Source organism: Ictidomys tridecemlineatus, chromosome 4, assembly GCF_052094955.1.
Source record: "Ictidomys tridecemlineatus isolate mIctTri1 chromosome 4, mIctTri1.hap1, whole genome shotgun sequence".
Classification (NCBI taxonomy): Eukaryota; Metazoa; Chordata; class Mammalia; order Rodentia; family Sciuridae; genus Ictidomys; species Ictidomys tridecemlineatus.
In genome coordinates, this window is record NC_135480.1 from 107,564,719 (window position 1) to 107,581,004 (window position 16,286).

Sequence of the window (16,286 nt, forward strand, 5' to 3'; positions counted from 1 at the left end):
CACATGATAAATGTCATGCAACCAAACCATTAAGAATGAAGCACATTTAGATTTAACAAAGTGGATGAGTCTTGAACTCATCTGCCATGGGAGAAAGGCCAGTCACAAAGAATGGATCTCATATTAATTTTACATGAAATGTCCAAGAGAGGCAAATCTATGGATAGAAAGGAGACCTGTGGTTGAAATTTGTGAACTTTATGTCAATGAAGATATTATCATCAAGAAAAAAAGAAAGTTTTCTATAGTTTTAAGTTTGAAATAATAAGTAAGTCAGAAAACATTTGAAGTATGTAAAATATAAAGACAATATGTTAAAATGTGTGTAATATAGATAAATGCAGTGCTTACTGGCAATTAATGGCACTTAAGTGCTTAAGACTTTTTAAAAAGAGAGGCCTCAAATCAAAGACTTCGCCATATTATAAAACTATATAAGAAAAATCAAAGTAAACATAAACAGAAAAAAATGTCTACAGATAACAGAAAAAGTAATAAAATATATATAATCAGTTAAATATTTAATATATAATCAGTTAATCTAAAAAATTGCTTTGAGATCAATAAAAATGATGATTCTCTAAACAGACTGGTTAAGCCAAAAAAAATGGAGACACAAATTATCAATATAAACTAGAAAGAAAAATGCCACATGATCTCACATACTGAATATAAAAAATGGTAAAGTTAAAAAAGTATAGGGTAGCATCGTGGTTACAAGAAACTAAAGAGCTGTTGAGATATGTTAGTCAAAGTGTACAAAACATCAGTTAGAGGAGTAAATTTAAGAGGTCTAGTGGAAAACATGGTACTCTCTTCATGACAATGTATTATTGAAGATTGCTAAGAATACATTTCAAGTATTTTCACCACAAAAAAATGGTAAATATGTGATCTTATGTTATAATCATAATAGAATTTATAACATTTTAGTAACACCACAGAATATAAGGTCAATATTGATTTTTGATTAACAATGAAGAATAGGAAATTGAACGTTTTAAAAAGTACTACTAATTAAAACAGCACCAAAAAATCAAAAACTTTTAAGCATAAGCAATAAAATATGTGCATATGAATTAAACAGACCAATTAAACAGGTGGAAGACATATAAAAATAAATAGACTATTTTTATGAATTGGAAGCTTCATGATAGGATGCCCATCATCTCTAAACTGATGTATATATTTAATGCTTTTATTTACTACATGGCAATCTTCACTTCAGAACTAATAGCAATAATTGCACTATTCAGGTTTCTGTGACTTGTAAATTTTTACTGTATGAATTATAACTGTTTTAGCCTAGGAAACTCAGAGTTCAAAATCAATAATTACTTTTAGACAAATGCATCAAAATAAAATATTTTCCTTAACTTTATTAACAACTATGATTTCTTCTGCTCTAATATATGAATTTAATGTTACAAAATGCAATATTTTTGCCAAATAAAATGCATGATTTTATTCACATTTTAAGTAAAAATAAAAAGGGAAAAAATATAAATAAATCACTCAGTATAACAAAATAGGCTATCTTCAGATAACAAAAAATTTAATCATAAATATAAAAATTATCAAAACCAAAAACATTACTCTGAGAAAAACAATATTTAAAATATGTGGTGAGAAAACAAACATTGGGTAGTATATTTAATAAGCATTTATCTAATAAGTAACTAATCTTGTATATATAATAAACATTTAAAACTCAGAAGTAAGTACATAAACAGTGAACTAAATAAATGAGAAAGTGATGTGAACAGACACATCTGCAAAGAAGATACATGAATGAAAAGCAATTCAGGAACAACAGAAAATCTGAACAGACTGAAAAGTCAACAAGCTTTCTTGCATCTGTAGAGAAAAGCGAGGACACAAGGAAATCCTCAGCTACCAAGATTAGACAGTCAATTACAAGGAGTCCTGGCTTACAGGAGTGGAAAATGATGAGCAGAAAACATGCCGGCATCTATTTCCAGTGGAGACTCAGCATGAACAATTAAGAGATTTAAAATCTCTTAGGGATTGAGTTACAGAATGCCCCAACACCTCTGTGAAGTTTATATCCAGGAAATCAATCATGTTCTCACAGTAAATATCAAAAAGTCACACTGACCTTTAGCAATGCAGGGAGAGGGAAAAGCAATTCTACAATTTTATACTTTGCTCTTCTAACAGGTTCTGCTTCAGGATGAAACTGTTTTACCCAAAATTATTATTATTATTATTGGGGAGGGGGGCGAATGTTACTAAAGCCTAACTCACCAGAGTGAAGGAAAATAGCAGGCTGTAGTCAACTCTAGCCATCTTGCTCCACCAAAGGGGAGTAGGAGTAGTGCATGCCTGCCATCACTATAGCCACGCCCCTGTGAACCACTTCCTCTAGCCTCACCACACCTGCCTCCAGTTACCACCCAGTTAATCGCATCAGAGATCAATTCACTGATTAGTTTAAGGCTATAACCCAATCATTTCTCCTCTAAAACTTGCATCATCTCACACATGAGATTTTGAGGGACATCACATCTAAACCATAACATCTACAAAACAAAGGCAAACAGAACATATATGCCAAATTTCAAAATGTGTAAGTATTGAGTAGAATTTATAAAAATGGTGTAATAATAAAAATATTTAGGTATCTTAGAAAATGTCTAAACTGTTATTCAATTTAATAGACTGAGAATTTTTAGAGTAATCAGTTTTTGCGTGTTTCCCAAAAGAAAAATAATTCAACATCCTACTCAAAAAAAAAATATATATATATATATAGTTACAATTTGGCTTATTTCATCAAAAGTTTCTTTCAAAATTTAAATTCCCTATTGTAGCAAATCATCTCACAATCATACTGACCCAAAATGCCTACTGTTTCTCAATGAAAAGACACATCAAATCATTTTCCTTAAACAAATGAACAATGAAAAGGTAATAACTATTCTAAAAGAAACTCGTGTTAAACTGAAACAAAGCATAGCCAACTTGAAAAGCAGGAATTTATTGTCATATCCTGTGTTTACTAAACAAAAAAAAAAGGATAAATTATTGTAGAAAAGTTGTAGACTTGAAATCAGAAGGCCAAGTGTTTAATCTGGAGTTTTTCTTTAAGATGCCATGTAACCTTAAGTAGATCATTAAGTAAATCACTCTGAGGTTCGCTTTAGCATCCATGCAATAAATACATACTGATGTTCTGTTATACGTTGTATTAACTTAACAAATAAATAAGAAAACTCTTCATTAAAAGAATGCATAGTGTTTGCACATGCAAAATGTGCACTAGTAGACCATCTGTAGGACCTTATATTTCTGGTATTGAAAGGAGATCTTTCCCAAAGGAAGAAATAATTATGATAATAGAAACATGCTGCCTGATGCATGCTTCTAATGGCAAGTGAAAAAGGTCCACCTCCCGCAATGACATGATGTAACCCTTGCATTACTTGATCTGACATTATTACATCATTGACATCTTTACATAAGAAAAAAAATAAAGTTGAAAATAATATTTAAAAAGTACAAATTTTTTCCCTAAAGTAGTTATTCAGGGGAAAAAAGTGAGAATAAACAAATTATGCAAATGCTATGAAAAGGAAGACATTCTTTATAAAAAGTGGAAATAAATTATTGAGAGAAAACTCAAAATTTTTCCCCATGGTAAGACTGTAATGGAGTAACCTGCCCTATGTATGCCTTGTCCAGTCACTTGCCTGTCCCAACCTGCAGGACATCAACGAGGGCGGCGAACCTAGGTGGGGAGGAATGAAGGGACAAGAGACACGAGGGATGACAGCAAGACAGGAGTTCTGATCAAGCTGCAAATTTTTATTGTTCACACAGAGGTATTTATATGCTGGGGATAGGGAAGCTCTCCTATTGGCAGTTGCTGGGTATAGGTTGTGAAACTGCACGCCCTAATCCCAGCAGGATCCACCCTAAACCCAAACCCGGAGCCACCCTAATCCCTGAGCAGGGTCACCTTTCAACCATTCCCTCTGGCAAAAATGCCAGGGGTCATTCTGATTAAACTGGCTCTTAACACTTGCCATCTCCCAGTGTGGACCTCTGGACTGCTCCAATGCTGAATACCCTTAACTGTCCAAGCCCTATCTGAAAGAGAGCAAGGATTTTGGATTACTTCTGCCAACTTCACTCCTGCTCCAGCAGGAAGGTGCTTGGAAATGTTGACTCCCATTTGTCCATAGAAATAGAATGTAGGAATTGACAGCGGAAAAATGTAACAGTGGTCCACTTCGTGCTTTGAATATAGCCCTTGCTGCTGTGCCACTGCAACTTATTTTTAAAATGGGCATGTATCTTTCTCTTCCTCTCTCCCTGTTCCTCCTTAATCTCTCCCCTCCCTAATCTAAGGGGAACAGGATTACCTTTCTTCCTCATTTTAGGCAGATTTTTCTGTTCCTTAATACATATCCACCATGGGAAAAAAGTAATCCAGACCTTGGAAATAGTACCATAAGATCTCAGAAATGACAATCTCCCAAATTACCAAGTGAATTACAACTCCAACAAAAAAACATGTGGAATATGGCCTTTGAATCACCTCTTTAAAAGCCCACTGTTCCTGTTCATGGGGGAGAATCAAAGCTTTTAGGTCAGAAGTCCCTTGTGTTTCTCCTTTGCTAGCCAAAAAAAAAAGAAAGAATGAAAAAAGAAAGTAATGGGATAAGAAGTCTACCATTAAAATTTTTGTAATTCAGTATAATGAACTATTGTAAAACTACACGCAGACAAAGATGGTGTTTCTGGTCATCAATTTCTCCTCATCAGGGTTTTCTTCAGGGCAACTTGAACATCTTTGTTCCTCAAGCTGTAGATCAAAGGGTTCATCAAAGGAACTGTATTGGTGTAAAAGACAGAAGAGATTTTGCCCTCATCCATTGACCCAGCAGAAGAAGGCTTAAGATACATAAATGCGCCTGATCCAAAGAACAGAGAGACAGCAATTATGTGGGAACTGCAGGTGCTGAAAGCTTTGGACCTGCCCTCAGTGGAGCTTATTCGGAGGATGCTGGAAATGATAAAGCCATAGGAAACAATGATGGTGAGACTGGGGACAATGATGTTGATGCCCACCACAATGAAAACCTCCAGCTCATTGATGTAGGTGCTGGTGCAGGAGAGCTGCATCACAGGCAGGATGTCACAGAAATAGTGGTTGATGATGTTCACATCACAGAAGGTCAGTCTCAGCATGCATCCAGTGTGGGCCATGGCACCAGAGAATGCCATCAAGTAAGAACCAAGCATAAGGTTGAAACACACCTTAGGGGACATGGATAAGTTGTACAAAAGTGGATTACAGATGGCTATATAGCGGTCATAGGCCATTGATGTCAGCACATAGCACTCAGAAATAGAAAAAAAACTGAAAAAGTAAAGCTGGGTCATGCATCCTCTGTAAGAGATAATATTCTTCTTTAATACAAAGTTCATCAGCATTTTGGGTGTAAAGACAGAAGAGTAACAGAGGTCAATGAAGGACAAGTTAAAGAGGAAAAAGTACATGGGGGTGTGAAGATGTGAATTCAACCCAATTAGAGTTATCAAACTCAAGTTTCCCAACACAGTGACCATATATATTATTAGAAAGAGGATGAATAGGGGGACTTGGAGATCTGGCTGGTCTGTAAGCCCCACCAGAATAAACTCAGTCACAAAAGAGCCATTTCCATGAGCCATTCTTCTTTATAGGAATCTGTGGATACAGGGAAAATGGGTTACATGAGAGGACAACCTAACTGTTTCCAGAATGTTTTTTACACAATTTGGGACATCACTGGATTTGACTGAAACTAGCCTAAGGTGGATGCACAGAATCAGCCTTTATTACTATCATGATGCTGAATGACACTTTCTTCCCCTTATTAGAATCTGAACAAAGTCAATATAGCAGAAACATCTCCCCTACAGAGTGAATGCCAGTGCTGCCATGTGCAAATATGAGGGCTGAAAACTCAGGTTCTAAGGAAGGAAATAGATGACTCAGGACAGAATTATCTTTCTCTCAGATCATCATTTCTCCCTCACCAATAAAGTTGGAGGAAGACAACTTTGCAACCTGTTGTAGACCTCTCACACAGATTGAACTCTCATGCAGTGGGAACTAAAATGTTATTTCTAATCAAAATCAAAAGGGAGGTATAGAAATGATTTAGTTACTGTCTCATCTCTCTCTCTCTCTCTCTCTCTCTCTCTCTCACACACACACACACACACACACACACACACACACACAAGAAAAGAAAAAGTCATAAATCTAGAAGAAGAAGAAAGAAATACTAAATGAAGTCTGCATTCCCTGAGCTTCCTCATGTCTCTGAGCACTCTCTGCTCCCCCTTTTAAGAGATTATTGTACAACATTCACAGGAATCTCAAGTCCATGCAATAATGGAAAATAAAGGGGACTATTTTATATTTTAGAAAGACATTAGTATAAATAGAACTCAGAAACTCACACTTTTAAGGTCAGAAAACCTTGGTTCTTCTTTATTGTTTTACTTACCTTACCTTGGTGGTTCCCCAAGGGAAATTGCAACCAGGACTTTATTTCCAATATGTCCTGGAGATCTTTCTAAACTACACAATTGAAGTTATGATTATAACTTTAAGTCCTCTCAAGCAGCAGAGAAAAGAGTTATCATTATCACTTTTACCCTTTGATAAGACATAGATTTAAGGTGAGTTTAATGATGTAAGGGAACTGGTTATAAGCACAGTTGAAGATTGCTCAGTGTCTTCTCCAGGGAACATGAATGTAATAGGAAAATAAGATGATTGTAGTTACACCCTGGGCCATAATGTATCCTTAGGGACTCAAGGTTTTACTCAAGCATCCCTTTCACTCTAGCAATTGCACATAAGCCTCAGACGGAGTTGAAAACTCCCAGCTTCTCCCTAAGGAAGGAAGAGGTGCACTACACTTTCAATGCTACACATTTTCTGGGCGCTACCCAGAGGTCTGGCTACTTGAAGTGCTTAAGGGACACAGGTCTCCTGCTGCTCAGGTCCTTTAGAACAGAGATAGTGGATTAGACTGGTCATCATCAAAGCTCCTCCTCAAGATTTATCAAAACTGTAGCACATGAAAATCCCAGATCCCAGCATTTCCCTAAGGAGGAAAAGTCATGTATCCTAAGTCCAATGACCCAGTTTATCTCTAGGCGACCAGAAAAATCAGCACTGTATGGCTTGTTTCAGAGAACTGAAGGCCTAGCATATTCTGACCAGGGGAAACCATGAAAAAGAAAGAAATCTGATGAATTCCACCACACATTTAAAGAATAACTAATACCAATCCTTCTCAGAGTCTTGCAAATAGCTAAAGTAGAGAGAACAAATTTCAGTCAGCTGTTTCGCTGCTGTGACTAAGGGACCCTACCAGAACAACTGTAGTGGAGGAAAAGTTTATTTGAGGGCTCATGGCTTCAGAGGTGTTAGTTCATAGAAGGCAGGCTCCATTCCTTCAGGCTCGTGAGGCAAGGCTGAATGTCAGGGTTCGAGAGTATGGCAGAGGGAAGCAAGTAACATGCTGAGCAGGAAGCAGAGAGAGAGACTCCACTGGCTAGAGAGGTATATCCCTCCAGCAACATCCCTTTCCCACCTCCTGCAGCCACACCCCACCACTTCAGTTACCACTCAATGAATCCCTATCAGGGGATTAAATCACAGATTGTGTTAAGACTCTTATAATCCTCCTCTGAAACTTCTTGTACATGAGGTTTTGGCAGACGCCTCCCATCCAAACCCTAACAGAACACTTCTGAATTCATTTTATGAGGGCAGCATTATCTTGCTTTCAAAGCCAAATCAAAACATCATAAGGACAGAAGACTCTCTAGTCTTTCTTCCACCCTTCTTAATCTAAGAGTTTCTCAATTTAGCTTTTGTTCTACAAAATATGCACTTTTCTTCTATTGTTTTTATACTCTGTATTTGACTTAAGTCATTATTTCCTTCCTTTTGCTGACTTTGGGTTTAATAAACACATTATTTTTGTCTTTATTTTTTAGCTCCTTGACTTGGAAGTTTAAGTTGTTTTGAGATCCTTCTTTTCAAACATAGTGCTACTATGAATTCCTTCCTAGGAGTTTTTAGTGCATTATATAAGTTTGGGTATGATGTATTTTCATTTTTGTTTGTCTAGAGGTTTATTTTAGTATTTTTCATTTTTAACCAACACATAATGATTATATAAATTTTTGGGGTATAATGTGATATTTTGATACATGAATTGTTAATGATCAAACCAAAGTAATTATCATGTCCATCACTTCAAACATTTGTTGTTTCTTTTTGGTGAAACATTGATAATCCTCTCTTCTAGTTATTTTGAAGTGTGCAATGCGTTATTATTGATCCTTTGTATAGTAGAACACCAACACATTTTCTTCCTTCTGCTTATCTTTGCACCTGTTGACAGACTTCTCATCATTCCTCTTCCTTCATATACTGTTCATTCTTTCCTCCCCACTACTATTAGATCTGTTTCTTTAAATTACACATATGAGTGAGATCATCTATCATTTATCCTTCCATATCTGTATTATTTCACTTAACATGATGTCCTCCACTTTCATATATGTTACCACAAAATATAAGATATCAGCTTTTTTATTGTTGAATGATATTCTACCATGCATGTGTGCCATACTTTCTGTAATCATTCATCCATTGATGGACACATACATTGATTCTATATCTTGGTTATTGTGAACAGTACATTAACAAACATAGGAAGGCAGACGTAGAGATACATTTTAAATTCTGTTTTGATTTCCCAATATTTATCCAAGAATATATTAGAATATATTGATTCATTTCCATGAATCTGAATTTCTAATTTTTTGATGTTGAAAGTCATATTAATCTTAATTTATTAAAACATGATTGGTGAACTAGCATGCAATCTATTCTGGAGAATGTTCTATTCAAGCTTTAGAAAAACATGAATTCTGTTGTTTGGTGGAAAGTTCTCCTTATGTCTATTGGACACATTAGTTCTATAATGTTGTTCAACTGAGTTGTTTTTTATTAACTTTTGGTATGAATAATATATACATTGGAGAGACTGGAAAATGAAGTGTTCTGTTATTATATTGGTGTCCATGTCTCCTTTCAGATCTGACAATATTTACTTTATATACATAGGTGACTTGGTGTTGGATGCATATATTTGCAATTATTATATATTCCTGTTGACTTAACATTTTTGTCATTATATAATGGCCTTCTTTAACTTTTGTGACACTTCCTGACTAAAGTGTGTTTTGTCTCATGTAAGTATAACCACCCCTGTTCTCTTTTAGTTTTCATTTGTATGGAATTGTTTTCTCTACCACTTCACTTTTGGCCTATGTATGTCCTAAAATCTAAAGTGACTTTATTGTAGGTAGTATATAATTGTATCTTGATTTTAATTTTGTCCATTTAATCATTGTATGTCTTTTCATTAGGAGTTTAATTTATTTACATTTAAATTAATTATTGATAAATAAGAATTTACTCAATATTTTGCTAATTTTTTTGGTCCGTTTTTGTATTTCTCTTGTTTTTTTCATGTCTTATAGATAACTTGATGATTTTTATAGTGATACAATTTAATTCATTCCTCTTAATACTTTTGTACATATTATATGTTTTTGTAGTTACTATGGGGATCTCAGCAAAGAGATCTCTTTCATCTTCCACAAAACTTATTAATTTGGAATTCTGAACAGATCAAGTGCATGGAAATTCTGTACAGGAAATAAATAATTATATGTAATTATATTAAATAATTATATTGAATAAAGCAATTTATTTAATATTACATCTATTTTTATACTGTGGGAGTTCCAGGACTATTTCTGTGTCCTAATGTCTATACATATAATTATTTCTTACAAGAGAAATCTGTTGCCTATGACAACTTTTTAGATCATAAATTCTCTACATGTTTTAGAATATAATTTGTGGCAAATAACAAAGAAAAATTTTTCAGAGAAAAATAACCTTTTAAAAATTTTTCAGAGAAAAATAACCTTTTAAAAATCCCAATTTCTATCAAAATACGAATTATCTTCTGTGCCTAAACTACTGCAATGTGAAAAGGAAATTTATGTTAATCATCTTATGAATTAAGAAATATAGTTGTGTAATCTAAATAGGTCCCTATCATGGAATGGAAATTTGCTCATTTGAAAATGAATGTTTCTGTGGTAATCTAGGTCAAGAGCTCCCTCTGATGGGAACTTTTAACTTAACCAATTGAGATTTAATTAAATTAATAGATAAAAATTACAGAATATACCAAATGAAAGCTCTTTAAGATATTTTTGATGAAATTGAGTTCCCCAAATATATTTTTATATATATGCCCAAATTTAAAAGCTACAGAAAAATATTATGAATTAAAACATCATGGTAATTATTTTGCTATTTATTTTTATTTCCTCTTCTCTCACTATGAGAATCACTGTAGTGTTGAATGTTAAGATATAATGGAAGCAATTCTTTCAAAGAGTAGTCCAGAGAAGATGAAAAGACTTTTCCTCTTTCCTCCCCACCTTTACTCTTTGTGCTCTGAATGATCACAAAAGGAAAATAACAGTTTATAAGCATTTCAATACCACTTTATTTTTTCTCAACAATTAACAAGCAAGAATTAAAAGTCTTTTAAGTGATACCCATGAGAATGGCAATGAAGCTGGAACATAAAGATACACTGATTGCTTTTAAATACTATACATAAAGGTAAATAAATAATGAATCTTTATGTGAACTTTTAAAAAGGCAAGAATTTCCACTTTTACTATTTTCTTTGATACAGTACTAGAAATCTTATATAATGCAATAGGTAATAAAAATAAATAAATAAACAAACAAACAAATAAATAAATGGTAGGTCTTTGGAACAGAAAGATAACACTTTAAAATTTATAAGTGGCATGATAACACAATGTCAACATAAAAATATCCTAACGTATAAGAAGATAACACTCCTAGAACTCATAAGGAATTTTATCAAAACCACAGATATGAGTTCAATATTACACTATGAAAATTAGAAGACATAAAGACAGACACACTGATTTATTGATTAAAATATTCAGTATTACTAAGGTGTTCATCATCTCTAAAATGATGCAGAATTTTTAAGCAATTACACTAAGTTTAAAGCAGGATGTTTTATAGAAAGCTGATTCTGAGAAATCCTAAGAAAAAAGAATAATCAAAATAATTTTTCAAATGATAATTCATGTTAATTTATTTTATGACTCATTGTGATGCTACAATAATAATATTGTGTGGTATTGCTAAAAGGATAAACCAATAAATTAGTATAGATTCCAAGATGTACACACACACATATATATATTGAGTCAGTCGATTTTTACAGAAGTGCAAAGGCAATTTATTCATGGAATTTCAGGCTCTTCAAAAATGAGGCTGGAGCAATTAGATATTCATAACCAAAGGGAAAAAATTCAATACTTAATTGACTTACACTACTTAAGTAAATATATTGTAAAGCAAGTGCTTATCCTTGGCTCTTTTTACATCATTCACTCTTTCTAGTTCTAGTATTTTCTTTTCATTTGTTCTTTGTCGTTCCTAGCAGTAATTATGAAAATATTCATTTTCACCACATTTTAGGTCATCATATTCATCATTTTTGTAAATCAAACTATTTTTTCTTAACCCATTCAAAGTTATATATTGTGACATATTATAGAAATTGAAAACCCATGATCACGTTATAAATAAATGCATATGAAGACCAAGGGTCAACCAATTGTTCTCTCTCACTTTCACTAACTGAATATATTTGACTTTCCACCTTCAGTTTTATGTGTACTTTGTTCTCCCAGGAACAAAGCTTACCCAGGAAAATAAAACCTAAAATGCTCTAGCCAAATATTCTGTGGCTCAAAACAAAGTTACTAATTGCACAATCACCTATGAACTTAAAATATAGCATTAACACCTGATTCTGATTTTTTTATTATGTTCTATAACAGTTCTGGTCATTGAAGCAGTCTTTTCACTATGCCTAAATATTTCTATATTCCTAAAATAATAAAAGATATATCAAAATAACATCTGAAGAAGTTCATTGAGAAAATACTTTATCAAGATAGAAGAAATGATTCAGAAAATAAAATTGGGTATGTAGAATGAGAAATATACAATACTGTAAATATAAAAATAAGGATATATAACACTACAAATCTATACAAGGTGACTGAACACTGACTTTCCACCTATGATAGACATTGATGTCTTTTTACCTTCTTAAGGAAAAAGAATTGTCTTTGCACTGGATCGATCAGTCTAGATTATTTTGAAATTTTACCTGTCTCTGCTGTTTCTACAGAACCATTCTGTTAGGTTGTTTTCATATACTTGGGCCTTTATTCTTAAAGTTTGCATAATATGTGCTTATTGTTCAATATAAGTACAGTGCTAATAAAAGTTTTATAGTCTTATTTTATTATAAAATTTAGCATAAATGCATATATAAATACATAAATACATATAACAATTATGCACTTCAGTAAATTTTCATAAAATGAGCAGCTTATAACCACCATGCAGATCTGTAATTAATTGCCAGCACCCCAGACCCTTATACATATTCTTACTGGTAACTCCATCCATTCTTTCCTTTTCAATCATGATTCTATTGCAAACACTTCCTGAGTTTTCCTTACACCTTTATGATCTAAGTGAGGTTCCATTATTATCTCCCTCCAGTTCTCAGAAAGATAAAGAGAATGTGAAAAGGGCACAAAATCTTGGCCCTGGGAGGCTGTTCACTATTTCTGGAACTGTCACATGCCACACTCTACTGCAAGATTCTCAGAAATACATATTTTGGGAAAAGAGGTGAACAGAAGCAATCTACTATGAGTGGATCTATAATATGAGTGGGCTACTCATATTGGTATCTACAAAGGTCACTTGTGAGATTAGATAAGATATTGAATATAATAACTTACTGCTGACCTGGGATTTAGGAAGAATCATTTAACAATAATTCTAACAATAATGCTAATTCCTCTTAGCATTCCTTTTGATAAAATTGTTTTCCTCTTTAAAATAAAATTCAGCTAAATAGATAAATAACATTTGTGTTATTTAGTATCCTTTGTAAACATATCAGAAATATATTTACTCTTATGTATTTTATCACTACATGAGATAACTTGACAGAGTCACTAACTAATCTTGCATTTGATGAGCCTTAGAATATATATGAAATGTTTCGATCTCAGAAATATAAACTTTATAATAGGCAACATTCTTTTTTAAAATATTTTTTAGTTAAAGGTAGAACAATACCTTTATTTTATTTTTATGTGGAGCTAAGGATCAAACCCAGTGGCTAACCTGTGCTAGGCAAGTGCTCTACCAGTGAACCACAACCAGCCAGCAACATTCTTTCATGTTATTTGTGGGGAAATAATCAGAGAAAAAAAGATGTAAAGACGGGCTGTCAAAGGTAAGAGTATGTGGGATAATTTTAAGAGTCAGCTTATGGCAAGTTGAAATATATAAGCAAATGTGCCTATTGTGACTCCTGTTAAAAGGAGAAATGGGGGCTTTGGGAAGCAGATCCCTCTGTTTCAGATCCTGTTCTCTGAATACAATATCCTGAAGTCATTTTATTAAAAAAATTAAATACATCTAATGCTCTATTCTAAAATGTCTTCTCTGTACCAATGTCACCACAACAATAAATGATTCTAAAGAAACTGAAACATAAAGCACCAAGAAAAAAATTTCTGTAAAATCCAGGAACAAAGCACAATTAATTCTGAAAATACAAATATTTTCTCATATTCATGTTTTCTAAAATAAAAATAAATGAAGCAGACAGAAAGTATACTAGAGGGAATAATATACTTAAAATCAGAAACGAATAAGAAATTCTAGGCTTTTCACAAGGAAGCTATGAGATTTTTAGTAAATATTAACCTCTCTGAGCATTCATATCATGTACATATGATAAATGTTTGTTAGCAATCTACTAAGTACCAGTTATGAAATCTGTATCAATAAGGCTTAATGAAAAACACAGATAAAGCTATAAAATGGGTTACAATTGAAAGAATTTATGGAGCCTCCGATGTCAATGACTATGACATTTCTGCCTGACAGATGATGCCCAGGGAGAAGAGTCAGATTTTCTGGTTCAGTTTCCCAATGGCATGTTACAAGTGGAAGATTAAAAAGTCAACATACAATGAAAAAATCCCAGTGTTACTTTTTTATCATCTGTAGACCATTTATCATCTTTTAGCAATAAAAAGGGAAGTAAAAAAAGACAATATTGAGCTTGTGTCACATAATACATATTTGTTGTTGTTATTTTATTTGATTGATTTTCTTGTGCTGAGGATTGAACCCAGGGCCTTGTGCACTCTACCAACTGAGCTATATCCTCAGCCCTCATACATGTTTTTAAGGGTATCAAGAAAACAAAAAGAAAGAAAGTCCATAGTAACAATGAAAAAATAAAAATCAAAGATGAATTTCTTTCTTAACATCATTATGCCTAAGTAATAAGCATGGTGAATAGCAAAAGGAATAGTGAAAATGGGAAAAAAAGGGAAAAACACACTCTAAAAAAATAAACTGAGAGAATATAAATTTACTTTACCTTGATTAAAAAGAAAGAGGACTAGATTTAATCTTTATGTCACCTATCTAGATTTCAAACCATTATGCTATACATGTTAAAATTGCATAGTGTTTTCTGTCAATTAAATAAATTAAAATACTTTAGATTTTAAAAAGTACAATAAAAATTATCTAAGTAAAAATAAACAGATTAAAAAGGCTGACACTAAAATAGTATAATTAATTACACAGAATCTTCCTACTCTGCAACTGCATGGACGAAGACACAGTACCTGATCAAAACTCTCTCCTGCTCAGTGTTTTCCACAGAGCAATTTTGACATCTTTGTTTCTCAAGCTGTAGATCAAAGGGTTCATCATGGGAACAACATTGGTATAAAAGACAGAGGAGATTTTGCCCTCATCCATCGATCCAGCAGAAGATGGTTTAAGATACATAAATGCACCTGATCCAAAGAACAGAGAGACAGCAATTATGTGGGAACTGCAGGTGCTGAAGGCTTTGGACCTGCCCTCAGTGGAGCTTATTCGGAGGATGCTGGAAATGATAAAGCCATAGGAAATAATGATGGTGAGACTGGGCACAATGATGTTGATGCCCGCCACAATGAAAACCTCCAGCTCATTGATGTAGGTGCTGGTGCAGGAGAGCTGCATCACAGGCAGGATGTCACAGAAATAGTGGTTGATGATGTTCACATCACAGAAGGTGAGTCTCAGCATGCATCCAGTGTGGGCCATGGCACCAGAAAATGCCATCAAGTAAGAACCAAGCATAAGGTTGGAGCACACCTTAGGGGACATGGATAAGTTGTACAAAAGTGGATTGCAGATGGCTACATAGCGATCATAGGCCATTGACATCAACAAATAGCATTCTGAAATCACAAAAAAACAGTAAAAGTAGAGCTGGGCCATGCATCCTCTGTAGGAGATAATATTCTTCTTTAATACAAAGTTCATCAGCATTTTGGGTGTAAAGACAGAAGAGTAACAGAGGTCAATGAAGGACAAGTTAAAGAGGAAAAAGTACATGGGGGTGTGAAGATGTGAATTCAACCCAATTAGAGTTATCAAACTCAAGTTTCCCAACACAGTGACCATATACATTACCAGAAATAGGAAGAAGAGAGGGAGTTGGAGGTCTGGCCAGTCTGTTAGCCCCGCCAGAATGAATTCAGTCACAAAAGAGCCATTTCCAGGAGACATTCTTCAAGAGAGCCTATAGACACTGGACAAAGAGCTACGTTAGAGGACAAGCCAGCTCTTCAAACACTGTTCCTTCCCCCAAGTGTCAGATACACACTGGGGATGTCAGAAACTAACCCAACCTAACATATAGAATCAGCCCTTGCAGAGCACCACTAACTGACCCTATAACAAGAAAAGCAATGATATCAAGTACAAACATGAATTTGGGGGTGGGGGGAACAGTGGAGAAGAGTAGACCTGGAAAGAAGAATTTATCTCTTTTCTTATCATTTCTCTCCTCACCGGCACCTTCTGTCACCAGATGAATTGGAGGCAGAAGCCTAAAGCAACCTGGTGCTGACCTCTAATGAACATTAAATGCTGGTGAGGTAGAATTCAAAGCATTGTTTCTAATCAAAAAACTGGAGAGATTATTTAATAACCC

The 16,286-nt window shown here is 33.9% G+C and overlaps 2 protein-coding genes across 2 annotated transcripts; both read right to left on the minus strand.

Annotated features, from left to right (window-relative positions):
• Window positions 1-4,773: 4,773 nt before the first annotated feature.
• Window positions 4,774-5,703, minus strand: LOC101976018 (olfactory receptor 8B3). The gene has a single exon (XM_005339557.2). The coding sequence runs from the start codon at window positions 5,701-5,703 to the stop codon at window positions 4,774-4,776; it is 930 nt and encodes a 309-aa protein (XP_005339614.2).
• Window positions 5,704-14,926: 9,223 nt separating this feature from the next.
• LOC101959202 (olfactory receptor 8B3) lies at window positions 14,927-15,859 on the minus strand. The gene has a single exon (XM_005339510.3). It carries the CDS (start codon window positions 15,857-15,859, stop codon window positions 14,927-14,929), a length of 933 nt encoding a protein of 310 aa, XP_005339567.2.
• Between the last annotated feature and the right edge of the window lie 427 nt (window positions 15,860-16,286).

What these genes read in the sequence shown, in the direction of transcription:
- LOC101959202 (XM_005339510.3), bottom strand. Translation starts at nt 15,859, where the DNA reads ATGTCTCCTGGAAATGGCTCTTTTGTGACTGAATTCATTCTGGCGGGG.
- LOC101976018 (XM_005339557.2), bottom strand. Translation starts at nt 5,703, where the DNA reads ATGGCTCATGGAAATGGCTCTTTTGTGACTGAGTTTATTCTGGTGGGG.